The sequence below is a fragment of the Schistocerca cancellata genome, chromosome 1 (assembly GCF_023864275.1).
Source record: "Schistocerca cancellata isolate TAMUIC-IGC-003103 chromosome 1, iqSchCanc2.1, whole genome shotgun sequence".
Lineage (NCBI taxonomy): Eukaryota > Metazoa > Arthropoda > Insecta > Orthoptera > Acrididae > Schistocerca > Schistocerca cancellata.
In genome coordinates, this window is record NC_064626.1 from 460,629,073 (window position 1) to 460,646,103 (window position 17,031).

General features: G+C 41.8%; 1 protein-coding gene across 1 annotated transcript in view; it reads right to left on the reverse strand.

Annotated features, from left to right (window-relative positions):
- Positions 1 to 2,057: 2,057 nt before the first annotated feature.
- Positions 2,058 to 17,031, reverse strand: part of LOC126177043 (carboxylesterase 4A-like) — a 388,219-nt gene continuing 373,245 nt past the window's right edge. The window contains exon 13 of the mRNA XM_049924282.1: positions 2,058 to 2,591. Coding sequence (XP_049780239.1) covers positions 2,461 to 2,591 — 131 coding nt within the window. The 3' untranslated portion in view covers positions 2,058 to 2,460. The remainder of the gene's footprint in view (positions 2,592 to 17,031) is intronic.

Genomic DNA, 17,031 nt, shown 5'->3' on the forward strand with positions numbered 1-17,031 from the left:
ATGGGGTGATATTTTGCTAGGTTTGCTGTGTCTGCTTGATCTTTAGGTTTCAGATAAGTTATTCCTTGGGTAAGTGTATCAGGGACTGTGTATGGGTCTGCAATGTAACTGTTAAATAATTTATGATATGAATATAATAGAGGGAAACATTCCACGTGGGAAAAATATATCTAAAAAGAAAGATGATGAGACTTACCAAACAAAAGCGCTGGCAGGTCGATAGACACACAAACAAACACAAACATACACACAAAATTCTAGCTTTCGCAACCAATGGTTGCCTCGTCAGGAAAGAGGGAAAGAGAGGGAAAGACAAAAGGATTTGGGTTTTAAGGGAGAGGGTAAGGAGTCATTCCAATCCCGGGAGCGGAAAGACTTACCTTAGGGGGAAAAAAGGACAGGTATACACTTGCGCACACACACACATATCCATCCGCATATACACAGACACAAGCAGAAATCACACACATATCCATCTGCATATACACAGACACAAGCAGAAATGTCTGCTTGTGTCTGTGTATATGCGGATGGATATGTGTGTGTGTGCAAGTGTATACCTGTCCTTTTTTCCCCCTAAGGTAAGTCTTTCCGCTCCCGGGATTGGAATGACTCCTTACCCTCTCCCTTAAAACCCAAATCCTTTTGTCTTTCCCTCTCCTTCCCTCTTTCCTGACGAGGCAACCGTTGGTTGCGAAAGCTAGAATTTTGTGTGTATGTTTGTGTTTGTTTGTGTGCCTATCGACCTGCCAGCGCTTTTGTTTGGTAAGTCTCATCATCTTTCTTTTTAGATATGTTAAATAATTTAGTTAGATGTGAATGTGTTGAGGTGAACTTCTTTAGCCAGAAATTTGCTATTTTATCTTTTCCAGGGGCTTTCCAATTGCATGTAGAATTAATTGCACGGGTGACTTCATGTTGCAAAATTATCACTTCAGGCATTTGTGGTATCATCTTGTATGTGTCTGTTTCTGCTTGTATCCACCGTGCATGGGTGTTAGGTTGTACTGGGTTGGACCATATGTTGCTCCAGAAGTGTTACATATCTGTTATGTTTGGTGGATTGTCTATTTTAATGTGTGTGTTATCTATTGTCTGATAAAATTTCTTTTGGTTTGTGTTGAATGTTTGGTTTTGTTTCCTTCTATTTTCACTTTTTTTTGTATCTTCTAAGTCGTCTGGGCAATGCTTGTAACTTCTGCTTCTTTTCATCTAATTGCTCTATCGCTTCTTGTTGTGATGTTTTACCTAACCTTTTTTGTTTTTTGTCTGATATTTCATTTCTTATAAATTGTGTTAGCTGTCCGATGTCTTTTCTCAGTTTTTCTGTTCTGATCTGTAGCCTGTGTTGCCACGCTGGTTTTGTGAGTTTCTTCTGTGTGTTGGTTGGTTCTTATCTCTGCCTAGTGTGTATATTTAGTGTAGTGAGTGCTCCTATATAAACCAGTAGTTGTAACTCTTCCATAGTTGTATTTTCATTTATTTTGTTGTGTATGATTGTGTCGATAGTTCTTATTGTTGTTTCAACTTGTGGGTTATTTGGGGGGTCTATGCAAGAATGGTCTAATGTCTGTATTTGTGTCTTTGTATTCTATATATGTCAGCTGAAATTTTTCTTCTATATATAACATGTGTGTCACTTCGTGTTCTATTTGTGCTTGTTCTGGTGGCTGTCTTAAGATTTCGTTTTCCTCTGATTGTTTAATTGATGCGTGTTGCTCTTTGTTTGTTTGCTCTGGGATGTTTGAGTCCATTACTGTATTTTCTTCTTCTTCTATTATTATTATTCCTTGACCTGTACCAAGTAGGAAAAAAGTATCTTCTACATCTGGAAGACGTGATCATATTCTCTAGATACATTGCATTTTTTTCTGCAATTATCATAACAAAATGAAGAAAAATAAATTTTTGTTGCTCCACTGTTTAACAAAGGGCAGGATAGCAAACTTTGTAATTACAGCAGAAAAGTTAGTCAACAATTTCCCTTATTACATAACAGGGACTGAATGTTACTTTTCTGAACCACAACTGTAAATATCTAACATAAGCTGCTATGAAGACAAACAGTTTTACTGACTGAGAGTGAAAAAAATAATAATCACTAAATAATTTTGTATTTAGTTACATTTCTTCCACACATTACAAATTATTTCCTTAGGAATGTAGAAAATGGAACTAAAGGCACGACTTCACATATGTCCATCTTAGTTCAAACAGATATAAACATTGGAATGAGTGAAGGTAGTAACTTTACTCCTTCCACTATTTATACTCTACCTAGGCACGTCCAAGATCATATTTAGATTAAGGCAAGTCATAATTTTCCTAATGTCTAGTAAATTCAACAACTGTAAACATTATCATCATATACCATATTGAGTACCACTTTGGTTTGATGTTGCACTGTTAAGTAGAGTTCTATTACAAGGCAAAATCAGATCTTTATTTTGTTGGAATATTTCAGAACAAATCACTCTGACGCTCCTTTGAACGATGTTTAAGTAGCACTAGACACACCACTAGAACGACTAGTAACACAGTAACAATGCCAATCAGAGTGTAAACAGCACTGCGAAATGGTTGACTCTGGTCTGTAAAAAAGATGTAGTGTAATTAAAAGTTTGATAACTGGATTATGAAGTGCGAGCACACGCGTGCGCGCGCACACACACACACACACACACACACACACACACACACACACACACACACACACACACACACACACACGACCACCACCACAAACTCCAGCAACAGTGACAGCAGAGTGTTGTGCAGGTACCACTAAATATCACTTGTTCTTCTATTTACAGAAGTATGCTCATTAAATTAACTGTAATGTTCTGAAGTGATAAAGATGTTAGATTTATTTTCTGATATACTGAAATATACTGTGCTGGAGAAACCAAAAGCTAATGATATTTGATTATACATCCTGTAATTTCTTGAGTAACTAAAATATGTGTTAGTATTAATGATCTACATAAATGCAGTTCAGTAGATAATGTATAATATAGTATCAATATATATCAACCCTTTCACTATTTCAACAAATTTGTTGGTAAATTAACGTTTGATCAGGAATCAGATACATTTTCATGACAAAAACATTTAAGTAAGCCTCTCAGTTTGTCTTCACATATCAGTGGAGGGTGGGAAGAATTATCGCATAAATATCTCACTAAACACTGTAATTAGTCTGATCTTGTCTTCGCAGTCTCTGTGGGTGTGATATATAAGGGGCAGTGGTATATTCTAGATTTCTGACTTAATACCCCTCCTTGAAACATTGTACATTGGCTTTTATGGCATAATTGGTGTCTACTTTCAAATATCTGTGAGTTCAGCAGGTTTCTCAGCATCTCCATGATGCTCCCCCAAGGGTCAGATAAATCTGTTACCATTCAAGCTACCATTGTTTGTAAACACATCAAAAAAAGGTTTGCATCACCCCAGTTCCCAGAACTCCTGAAGATAGACATTGACTGTGGATATTGTATCACAGACACAGTCCCTTTGACTGTTCAGAGATGCAAACAACCATGCATGAACAGTGCCTATTAGATGGAGGGGGTCCAACAGTCAATCAGTTCCAGTCATTCCACCAAGAAGGAGGTGCACAGCTCATGTTGACTGTATTTCAACCATGACTAGACAGTCAATACTGCGATTCGCTTGTATCTGCATTGTTACTTCATATTGCCAGGAAGGCCTCTTACAAGGGAAGTGTCTAGGTGTCTCGGAGTGAACCAAAGTGGTGTTGTTCGAACATGGAGGAGATACAGAGAGACAGGAATTGTCGATGACATGCCTTGCTCAGGCCGCCCAAGGGCTACTACTGCAGTGGATGGCTGCTACCTATGGATTATGGCTCGGAGGAACCCTGACAGTAATGCCACCATGTTGAATAATGCTTTTCGTGCAGCCACAGGACGTTGTGTTACAACTCAAACTGTGTGCAATAGGCTACATGATGTGCAACTTCACTCCCGACATCCAGGGTGAGGTCCATTTTTGCGACCATGACACCATGCAACACGGTACAGATGGGCCCAACAACATGCCAAATGGACCGCTAGAATTGGCATCGCATTCTTTTCACCGATGAGTGTCGCATATGCCTTCATCCAGACTGTCATCGGAGACATGTTTGGAGGCAACCTGGTCAGGCTGAATGCCTTAGACACACTGTTGATTGAGTGCAGCATGGTGGAGGTTCCTGCTGTTTTGGGGTGATATTATGTGGGGCCAACGTACACTGATGGTGGTCATGGAAGGCCCCGTAATGGCTGTATGATACGTGAATGCCGTCCTCTGACTGATAGGTGCAACCATATTGATAGCTTATTGGCAATGCATTTGTCTTCATGGACGGAAATTTGTGGCCTGAGTGTGCACATATTATGAATAACTTCCTTCAGGGTAACAACATCACTCGACTAGAATGGCCAGCATGTTCTCCAGCAATGAACCCTACTGATCATGCCTGGGATAGAGATGATGTGACCCACCAACCACTCTGAGGGATCTAGGCCGAATTGCTGTTGAGGAGTGGGACAAGCTGGACCAACAGTGCCTTGATGAACTTGTGGATAGTATGCCACGACAAATACAGGCATGCATCAATGCAAGAGGTTGTGCTACTGTGTATTAGAGGTACTGGTGTGTACAGCAGTCTGAACCACCATCTCTGAATGTCTTGCTGTGTGGTGGTACAGCATGGAATGTTTGGTTTTCATGAGCAATAAAAAGGGCAGAAATAACGTTTACATTGATCTTTATTCAAATTTTCTGTACAGGTTTCGGAACTCTCAGAACCGAGGTAACGCAAAACGTTTTTGATGTGTTCATATGTTCAGTATCCATTGTTGGTCCTTTTGATATAGGTACCACACACTTGAGCAGTACCCTATGAAGAATGGCATCAGTGTTTTGTAAATATTCTCTTGCATTATAGATAACTGAATCATCTGAGGTTACTATTAACATTGTCTGCAAGGTCATTAATATACAACATGATCAGCAAGGTTCCTAACACTCTCACCTAGGGCACACCTGATGTTTCTTCTGTCTCTATTGATGTCTCTCCATCCAAGATAATAAGCTGTGTCCTTCCTACCAAAAATTCCTCAATCCAATCACAAATGCAAATGATAACCCACATGATCATACATTCATTAATAAGTGTGTACTGAGTCAAATGCTTTCTTTGAAGTCAAGAAATACTTCATCTACCTGACTGTCTTAATGCATAACTTCCCAGATGTCACGTGAAAAAAAAACACAGGTTGGATTTTGCATAACCGATCTAACTACAAATATATATCAATGTTATTGGATGCTAGTTTTCTGGACCACTTCTGCATTTTAGCAATTTCAGATTTTTGTTAACACTATTTTCACTAGTAACTGCTTACCTCATCTCCGCAGTGGTGTGAGAAATTAAACCAGAAAAAGTAAAAACTAGTTTATTTGTTTTGTAATTGAGACAGTTTCATAGCCAATCAAAACTGATAATTTTAATGATGACAAGCGATTTTGACAAAGAGTCCATCTTAAAAATTTCATATACAACTATGAGGGAAATAGACAGACTCAGATTGTGTTCTTTGGCTACAGATTGCATAGCACACTAAAATAAACACTGATAACACTTTTCAGAATGACATCCTTATTATGTACTCATGAAGTATTCATTTTGTAACTGAGAAGTACTTAACAACTTTGGAATCAAATAAAATAACACTTTTCTGAAGGAAGAATTGACTTCATTTTTGGATGGAATAAAATATTAAACATTTTGTTCTGTAGACATGTAATATAACTCTATGTTTGCAGGACTCTGAATAATTCCAAAATCCTCCCCTTTTGCTGTCCTTCATTTTTCTCATGAAAAAAGAAATGCAAGTATGCGAAGCTAGAGTCTGAAATCATTTTATAAATTGCTGTCACTGTTTTGCTCACTGTTTTATTTTTATGTTGTTAAAAAAGAAAGGTTACCGTTTAATGTTCCATTGATGATGAAGCCATTAGAGATGGATTATGCTATAAAAATAAAATAATGCTCTTTGGCTCCACCTATGGAAATCACATGAAATTCTTACAGTACATAATTATAGTGGATTGTATGAGGTGTGATTTTACAGACAAGTGATAGATCACTAAACTCTTACTAAGCTGGTCATTGCTTGCACATATGGGTGCAGGTTAGTGGAAGTGCCAGATTATTGAGAGTATCTGAAATTTAGTTGAAACACATGGGGACTATACTTTATTAAGTCCAAATATACTATCATTTTCATAGAAACGTAATCCTTGGGTGTGTACATGACTGCACATTCACTATGAAACATGCCCCAAATATTTGTTACTCTGAAGCAGTATGTTGGTGACCTGTTCTTTCCCACAATCACTTCACAAGCATTACATCATTACTGCACGTGTGTGATTGTTACATAAGATGTCTGCAGCTTCAGCACTAGCATGATGAGAAATGTTCATGCCCTCTCTGCCAATGCTATTTTCTTCATCAAATTCATCATTACTATCCTGCATGCTTTTGATTATTTCTTCATCAGCTGAAGTTTGGTTTATCTCACAGTTTTCCATATTCAGCCACTTGGCAACATCTTCTTCATGATTTCTCCTACTCCTGTAAGCTTGTGGAACTTCGTCAGTGTACAGAGAGTCAGGAACACAAGCTTCTGATTTGACTGGCTCATCAATGTCACTCAGTACTAGCTAAAACTCTGCTTCAATGGATGGTCAGATTTTTCTCCAGCTCTTCATTATGGTAGCTTTCTCCACTTCATTCCATGCTTCAGCTTTTTGGAAAACATCATCACGTAAGGTGATTGATTTCTGTTTTTTCCATGTAGTTCTTTCCACATTCATTCATCAAGGAAACAAGAAGTGCATGTCAATAGCTTTTGGTGAAAGCTTTTTCTTCTTGAGCTCTTTTCTCACAGCTGGTACAATGTTTTGTGGAACCACCAAGAAAATATTTCTCTGTACACACACACACACACACACACACACACACACACACTCTCTCTCTCTCTCTCTCTCTCTCTCTCTCTCTCTCTCTCTCTCTCTCTATCTTCTGAACACAAATTGCACTTTTAGCATATTTCTGCCACTATATTGAAAATAATGTGGATGTTAGGATTTCCCAAGCACAATGAGTGGTAGTTATGATTCCCATATGTGTTAAAAGACACCATTAATGTTACCCACTGTTCTTTTTCTTGCTTTGCAGCTAATATTTTTTAAGGAAACATCTTTTAAAAGAGGCCAGTTTCATCAGTATTGTGTGAGGAAACTGTAGAAACTGTCCTGCACCATTTTCGCTAGCTGAGCAACTTTCGCCGGTGACTGTCAGCTGCCGCAAGTTGTGTAGTCTTTTTTCTTCTTGATAGACAACCCTCACTTGCTACAAGTAAGTTACTGCCATCAAGCTGTTTGTTAACTGCGGCTGCTCTTCCCTTTATTATCGGGCCACTGATTGAAATTCCTTCACAGCATTGTTGTACAAATCATTCCTAAACAGCTGTATGCAGTTCTTCATTCTCACTCTTTAGCACAACCATCCCCCCCATGAACCATGGACCTTGCCGTTGGTGGGGAGGCTTGCGTGTCTCAGCGATACAGATAGCTGTACTGTAGGTGCAACCACAATGGAGGAGTATCTGTTGAGAGGCCAGACAAACGTGTGGTTCCTGAAGAGGGGCAGCAGCCTTTTCAGTAGTTGCAGGGGCAACAGTCTGGATGATTGACTGTTCTGGCCTTGTAACACTAACCAAAACGGCCTTGCTGTGCTGGTACTGCAAACGGCTGAAAGCAAGAGGAAACTACAGCCGTAATTTTTCCCGAGGGCATGCAGCTTTACTGTATGGTTAAATGATGATGGCGTCCTCTTGGGTAAAATATTTCGGAGGTGAAATACACTCCTGGAAATGGAAAAAAGAACACATTGAATCCGGTGTGTTAGACCCACCATACTTGCTCCGGACACTGCGAGAGGGCTGTACAAGCAATGATCACACGCACGGCACAGCGGACACACCAGGAACCGCGGTGTTGGCCGTTGAATGGCACTAGCTGCGCAGCATTTGTGCACCGCCGCCGTCAGTGTCAGCCAGTTTGCCATGGCATACGGAGCTCCATCGCAGTCTTTAACACTGGTAGCATGCCGCGACAGCGTGGACGTGAACCGTATGTGCAGTTGACGGACTTTGAGCGAGGGCGTATAGTGGGCATGCGGGAGGCCGGGTGGACGTACCGCCGAATTGCTCAACACGTGGGGCGTGAGGTCTCCACAGTACATCGATGTTGTCGCCAGTGGTCGGCGGAAGGTGCACGTGCCCGTCGACCTGGGACCGGACCGCAGCAACGCACGGATGCACGCCAAGACCGTAGGATCCTACTCAGTGCCGTAGGGGACCGCACCGCCACTTCCCAGCAAATTAGGGACACTGTTGCTCCTGGGGTATCGGCGAGGACCATTCACAACCGTCTCCATGAAGCTGGGCTACGGTCCAGCACACCATTAGGCCGTCTTCCGCTCACGCCCCAACATCGTGCAGCCCGCCTCCAGTGGTGTCGCGACAAGCGTGAATGGAGGGACGAATGGAGACGTGTCGTCTTCAGCGATGAGAGTCGCTTCTGCCTTGGTGCCAATGATGGTCGTATGCGTGTTTGGCGCCGTGCAGGTGAGCGCCACAATCAGGACTGCATACGACCGAGGCACACAGGGCCAACACCTGGCATCATGGTGTGGGGAGCGATCTCCTACACTGGCCGTACACCACTGGTGATCATCGAGGGGACACTGAATAGTACACGGTACATCCAAACCGTCATCGAACCCATCGTTCTACCATTCCTAGACCGGCAAGGGAACTTGCTGTTCCAACAGGACAATGCACGTCCGCATGTATCCCGTGCCACCCAACGTGCTCTAGAAGGTGTAAGTCAACTACCCTGGCCAGCAAGATCTCCGGATCTGTCCCCCATGGAGCATGTTTGGGACTGGATGAAGCGTCGTCTCATGCGGTCTGCACGTCCAGCACGAATGCTGCTCCAACTGAGGCGCCAGGTGGAAATGGCATGGCAAGCCGTTCCACAGGACTACATCCAGCATCTCTACGATCGTCTCCATGGGAGAATAGCAGCCTGCATTGCTGCGAAAGGTGGATATACACTGTACTAGTGCCGACATTGTGCATGCTCTGTTGCCTGTGTCTATGTGCCTGTGGTTCTGTCAGTGTGATCATGTGATGTATCTGACCCCAGGAATGTGTCAATAAAGTTTCCCCTTCCTGGGACAATGAATTCACGGTGTTCTTATTTCAATTTCCAGGAGTGTAGTCCCTCATTCGGATCTCCGGGTGGGGACTACTCAAGAGGATGTCATTATCAGGAGAAAGAAAACTGGCGTTCTACGGATCGGAGTGTGGAATGTCAGATCCCTTAATTGGGCAGGTAGGTTAGAAAATTTAAAAAGGGAAATGGATAGCTTAAAGTTAGATATAGTGGGAATTAGTGAAGTTCGGTGGCAGGAGGAACAAGATTTCTGGTCAGGTGACTACAGGGTTATAAACACAAAATCAAATGAGGGTAATGCAGGAGTAGGTTTAATAATGAATAGGAAAATAGGAATGCATGTAAGCTACTACAAACAGCATAGTGAACACATTATTGTGGCCAAGATAGATACAAAGCCCACACCTACGGCAGTAGTACAAGTTTATATGCCAACTAGCTCTGCAGATGACAAGGAAATTGAAGAAATGTATGATGAAATAAAAGAAATTATTCAGATAGTGAAGGGAGACAAAAATTTAATAGTCATGGGTGACTGGAATTCGTCAGTAGGAAAAGGGAGAGAAGGAAATGTAGTAGGTGAATATGGATTGGGGCTAAGAAATGAAAGAGGAAGCCGCCTGGTAGAATTTTGCACAGAGCATGGAAGAAGCCTGGAGATACTGACAGGTTTGAGATAGATTATATAATGGTAAGACAGAGATTTAGGAACCAGGTTTTAAATTGTAAGACATTTCCAGGCGCAGATGTGGACTCTGACCACAATCTGTTGGTTATGAACTGTAGATTAAAACTGAAAAAACTACAAAAAGGTGGTAATTTAAGGAGATGGGACCTGGATAAACTGACTAAACCAGAGGTTGTACAGAATTTCAGGGAGAGCATAAGGGAACAATTGACAAGAATGGGGGAAAGAAATACAGTAGAAGAAGAATGGGTAGCTTTGAGGGATAAAGTAATGAAGGCAGCAGAGCATCAAGTAGGTAAAAAGACGAGGGATAGTAGAAATCCTCGGGTAACAGAAGAAATATTGAATTTAATTGATGAAAAGAGAAAATATAAAAATGCAGTAAATGAAGCAGGCAAAAAGGAATACAAATGTCTCAAAAATGAGTTCGACAGGAAGTGCAAAATGGCTAAGCAGGGATGGTTAGAGAACAGATGTAAGGATGTTGAGGCTTATCTCACTAGGGGTAAGATAGATACTGCTTACAGGAAAATTAAAGAGACCTTTGGAGAAAAGAGAACCACTTGTATGAATATCAAGAGCTCAGATGGAAACCCAGTTCTAAGCAAAGAAGGGAAAGCAGAAAGGTGGAAGGAGTATATAGAGGGTCTATACAAGGGCGATGTACTTGAGGACAATATTATGGAAATGGAAGAGGATGTAGATGAAGATGAAATGGGAGATATGATACTGCCTGAAGAGTTTGACAGAGCACTGAAAGACCTGAGTCGAAACAAGGCCCCGGGAGTAGACAACATTCCATTAGAACTACTGACAGCCTTGGGAGAGCCAGTCCTAACAAAACTCTACCGTCTGGTGAGCAAGATGTATGAGACAGGCGAAATACCCTCAGACTTCAAGAAGAATATAATAATTCCAATCCCAAAGAAAGCAGGTGTTGACAGATGTGAAAATTACTGAACTATCAGTTTAATAAGTCACGGCTGCAAAATACTAATGCGAATTCTTTACAGATGAATGGAAAAACTAGCAGAAGCCGACCTCAGGGAAGATCAGTTTGGATTCTGTAGAAATATCGGTACACGTGAGGCAATACTGACCCTACGACTTATCTTAGAAGCTAGATTAAGGAAAGGCAAACCTACGTTTCTAGCATTTTTAGACTTAGAGAAAGCTTTTGACGATGTTGACTGGAATACTCTCTTTCAAATTCTGAAGGTGGCAGGGGTAAAATACAGAGAGCGAAAAGCTATTTACAATTTGTACAGAAACCAGATGGCAGTTATAAGAGTCGAGGGACATCAAAGGGAAGCAGTGGTTGGGATGGGAGTGAGACAGTGTTGTTGCCTCTCGCCGATGTTATTCAATCTCTATATTGAGCAAGCAGTAAAGGAATCAAAAGAAAAATTTGGAGTAGGTATTAAAATCCATGGAGAAGAAATGACATTGTAATTCTGTCAGAGACAGCAAAGGACTTGGAAGAGCATCTGAACAGAATGGACAGTGTCTTGAAAGGAGGGTATAAGATGAACATCAACAAAAGCAAAACGAGGATAATGGAATGTAATCGAATTAAGTCGGGTGATGCTGAGGGAATTAGATTAGGAAATGAGACACTTAAAGTAGTAAAGGAGTTTTGCTATTTGGGGAGTAAAATAACTGATGATGGTTGAAGTAGAGAGGATATAAAATATAGACTGGCAATGGCAAGGAAAGCATTTCTGAAGAAGAGAAATTTGTTAACATCGAGTATAGATTTAAGTGTCAGGAAGTCATTTCTGAAAGTATTTGTATGGAGTGTAGCCATGTATGGAAGTGAAACATGGACGATAAATAGTTTGGACAAGAAGAGAATAGAAGCTTTCGAAATGTTGTGCTACAGAAGAATGCTGAAGATTAGATGGGTAGATCACATAACTAATGAGGAGGTGTTGAATAGGATTGGGGAAAAGAGAAGTTTGTGGCACAACTTGACTAGGAGAAGGGATCGGTTGGTAGGACATGTTCTGAGGCATCAAGGGTTCACCAATTTGGTATCGGAGGGCAGCGTGCAGGGTAAAAATCGTAAAGGGAGACCAAGGGATGAATACACCAAACAGATACAGAAGGATGTAGGTTGCAGTAGGTACTGGGAGATGAAGAAGCTCACACAGGATAGAGTAGCATGGAGAGCTGCATCAAACCAGTCTCAGGACTGAAGACCACAACAACAACACAGCACAACCATCTGTTTACTCAGCTCACTTTCCATTTGAGTTGCATACTGTCAGATAATGTCTTCTTATTGATGTCATAATTAGTTGCTCATCCAGAATTGTACTCAGCAGTTATGACTTTCTGGGAAGAACCTCATTTCAACTTATCTTAAGTTTAAGAGTTTCCGCTGAGGTCTAACGTGACATGTTTCCTTTGAGAAGCCCTTATACTGAAATGTGAAGAAAACTGCAGTTCGAAATATCTATGGCATAGTTAAACATCATAATTAAGTAATAACATTGTTGCACATGGTAACTCATTGTTGTGCATGTCATTGCTGCCCAAATGGTGACTGGAGGCCCAGATGTGGGGCTTAATTACAGAGAGGCTGGACCACTGAGGGCAGGATTAGCAAGAGTTTGATGTAACTGAGTTCAAGGGACGTAGAGAAGCAAAGAAGAAGGGATAAATGAAAAACATAGGTATTCATTCATTGCCGGACATTAAAACTGTGACACTGGAAGGAATAAGAATTTTAAAATTTTACTTTCTGTGTAAATACAATATAGTAGAAAAAAAACGTGACTATATTTCTAGGTGCTTTGGGGTTGTACAGGAAGCACAATTTAGTAAGCAGAGCTGCCACATCTGGCAACAACAATGGCTCCTATTAGTCTGGGTCCTGAGCTGAACTGATATTGGTCAACCATTTGAAGTGTGACAACTGGTGTTCAAATTCCAACTATAAGAATCAGAGGTGACCATGTTGTGTACTGAATGGCACCTCATCCATCATACTAGATGCTGGGCCTTTACAACATTGGTGAATGCAATCTGGCATCATTCTTTCCTCACATCCATATACATACATTGTGATAAACATGATGTGGTGCTACTACTCCCGTGCTCAGTGTTGCCATTGTGTGTGCCACTTTTGGTGTTCCTCTTACTGCTGCCACATCAAGGGAAGAAGCAACAGTGGTCTCTGTACTAACAGTGTGCACTGTTCTACATGCCATCGCATTGAGTTGCTACAACTGAGCCCATTCTCTGACTCAAGGTATGTGACACGCATGTACAATTCTGCATGGTCCAGTGAACTGTATGTCTGTCCTCTCAGGTCTTACATGACTCTGAGTATGGTCCGTCTGAACCCATTGATTCCATATTCACTTCACAGTTATCAGATCCTGACTAATATTAATTGTCTTGACAGGCTATGATCCTACAGCTGTCAAATATGTATGTATGCTGGTAGAAGTTACTGCCTGTCTTCCCCTATATGCAGACTGTAGATAGTATTGCTTCCACATAGTTTGGTGGTTTAGATGGTGTGCTAAATATTTGTGAATCCAAGCATGTACCGCAGGCAGCTCGTAAGAATGGTTGCAAGGGATAAAGTAAGGTGTGGAGAAAGCAGTGCTTCCTCGTACTCCTTTCTATCCCCACAGCAACCTACATATGGAATGCAATATTAGTTAACCAAAAAACATTGCCCGACTAGTAGACTTCATTGTCACCCTTGCTATGTTGTGTATTGTTGTTCGCATTCAATTAGTATATATGTTACTGTAAAAGTAAGATGACTGGTAAATCCTAGAATTAACTGTTGAAACCTAAGACTTACCATCACGGTGTGTTAAAAGTCCGAAATTTCTGATTATATGTATAGATTTCGAACTTTTTGCCAATAGATGTTGGTAAATCTTACGATGTACCCATACCAACTGGTAAAACCATATTCATTATATATATATTATATTATATACATTGCCGGGCATTATACATTATATATTATATTCATATCATTAATTTGAACCCAACAATCACGTTTGTTATTGTTATTGTTATTGTCACTGTTACATTTCGTAGTCTTTTCTATCGTCTTATTTCCTCCTTCTGTTTTTGCCAGCAGTTTCACTTTCTATTCACCTTCTCCTTTTTTACCGTAATCCAGTATACAATTTTATCCCGCCAATATATACTCAATAATACGTAATAATACGTAACCCACTTCCAAACCATAACCAAAAATTTTTTTTCCGCTTTCAACACTACCGCTGCTATAAAATCCACCGTTTCCAGTTCACAAACAGTTCCTTTCAGCTATTAAACAACCTTTTCGGCTAGTTTTAATAACTTTTGCTTTATTTCCATTTCCGTTTTTCGCACATCACCGATCATTTTTAGCCGCTTCCCATAGGTTTTAACGTCATTATTTCTTCATCAGACAATTGTTAGCTTCATTTCCATAATCTGCCACCACCAAACCACTCCTTTTAATATATCCTCACGTAGTTTTTTCGAAATTTTCCCGTATTTCTCCACCCTTTAACGTGTTTTGGCGGCAACACAACCACCTAACCTTTATGCACATTATTATCTACCTACACAAGTTCACCACAGGATCAACATAGCCCAGCTCTAACGAACCCTTTTTCGCCTTTTTTCACACCAGATCTCCATTTGCTTTCTAGTTTTACCTTTATCTCTCCCCATATGTTTTTATATTTATTTTTATTTTCATTTCAGCCTCGTGTTCCACTTTCCACCTTCTAGTACCATGTCACCCTCACAACACCTCCACAACGACCCCATTAAGTTTTATTTACATTCCCTCCGCAAACATGCCTTCGCCCTAGCCAGATTACACTCCCATATTTTATTTTCTCAGGCTTGTCTGACATTTGGCATCACCCCCAAAGGCCTCACACTTAAAGTTCCCATCTCTGGCTGCAACCCTTCTTTCCATCAGTCCCTATACCAGTTCCAAACCGAACAATCCATTGCCCTCACCCACCTAATCCTTCACCTACACATCCACTCAGCCAATCAACACACCCATCAACTCCTATCCTTAATAAAAGTCCTCAATCTTTCCTCTCCCACATCCACACCGGTTGTTCAGAGCATCCTCCTACAGGCCAACCGCAAGTTAGAACAGCATGCCACCCTACACCTTAAAAAACTATCCAATCTCCTGGTTTCCCACCTCCGGAAAGGCAACTCACTCACCCTTCACAACCTTTCCAGCAAACCTCAACCTCCTCTCATTGCACACAAACCCAGTCTCTCCCATCTACTCAATCTCCCACTTCCAGCTCCACTCCCTCCATAACTTCAAAATTCCAATCAACACAATCTGGAACCACAACACCCCAATTCTGTAGTTAACCTTTCCTCCAAACCTCTCTCCCAATCCGAAACCTCTGTCCTATCCAAAGGCCTCACCTTCAGCCCCACTCCCAGATTTAACCAAACAGCCCTCGTCAAAGATTTACTGTCCTACACCCGTACTCTCTGCTGGAAATATCACTTTGCCACGAAGAAAAATGATCCTAATCCTACTCCTAATGATCCAACTCCCCAAGACACTATCCAAATTGAACCATGCCTGGAACAGTTCCGGCCTCCATCACAGTGGGACCCACCTCCTCTTCCTCAAAATCACCCTCTCCTAACCTTCCAGGAATTTCTGACTTCCAGCCTTGCCTCTCAATCCTTCTTAAAAAACCTTAATCCTACTCCCAACATCACCACTGCTGAAGCCCAGGCTATCCGTGATCTGAAGGCTGACCAATCCATCGTCATTCTTCCGGCGGACAAGGGTTCCACGACTGTGGTACTTGATCGTCGGGAGTATGTGGCTGAGGGACTGCGTCAGCTTTCAGACAACACTACTTACAAAGTTTGCCAAGGTAATCCCATTCCTGATGTCCAGGCAGAGCTTCAAGGAATCCTCAGAACCTTAGGCCCCCTACAAAACCTTTCACCTGACTCCATCAACCTCCTGACCCCACCAACACCCCGCACCCCTACCTTCTACCTTCTTCCCAAAATTCATAAACCCAATCATCCCGGCCGTCCCATTGTAGCTGGTCTCCAAGCCCCCACAGAACGCATCTCTGCCTACGTAGATCAACACCTTCAACCCATTACATGCAGTCTCCCATCCTTCATCAAAGACACCAACCACTTTCTCGAACGCCTGGAATCCCTACCCAGTCTGTTACCCCCGGAAACCATCCTTGTAACCATTGATGCCACTTCCTTATACACAAATATTCCGCATGTCCAGGGCCTCACTGCGATGGAGCACTTCCTTTCACGCCGATCACCTGCCGCCCTACCTAAAACCTCTTTCCTCATTACCTTAGCCAGCTTCATCCTGACCCACAACTTCTTCACTTTTGAAGGCCAGACATACCAACAATTAAAGGGAACAGCCATGGGTACCAGGATGGCCCCCTCATACGCCAACCTATTCATGGGTCGCTTAGAGGAAGCCTTCTTGGTTACCCAGGCCTGCCAACCCAAAGTTTGGTACAGATTCATTGATGACATTTTCATGATCTGGACTCACAGTGAAGAAGAACTCCAGAATTTCCTCTCCAACCTCAACTCCTTTGGTTCCATCAGATTCACCTGGTCCTACTCTAAATCCCATGCCACTTTCCTTGACGTTGACCTCCACTTGTCCAATGGCCAGCTTCACATGTCCGTCCACATCAAACCCACCAACAAGCAACAGTACCTCCATTATGACAGCTGCCACCCATTCCACATCAAACGGTCCCTTCCCTACAGCCTAGGTCTTCGTGGCAAACGAATCTGCTCCAGTCTGGATTCCTTGAACCATTACACCAACAACCTGAAAACAGCTTTTGCATCCCGTAACTACCCTCCTGACCTGGTACAGAAGCAAATAACCAGAGCCACTTCCTCATCTCCTCAAACCCGGAACCTTCCACAGAAGAACCCCAAAAGTGCCCCACTTGTGACAGGATACTTTCCGGGACTGGATCAGATTCTGAATGTGGCTC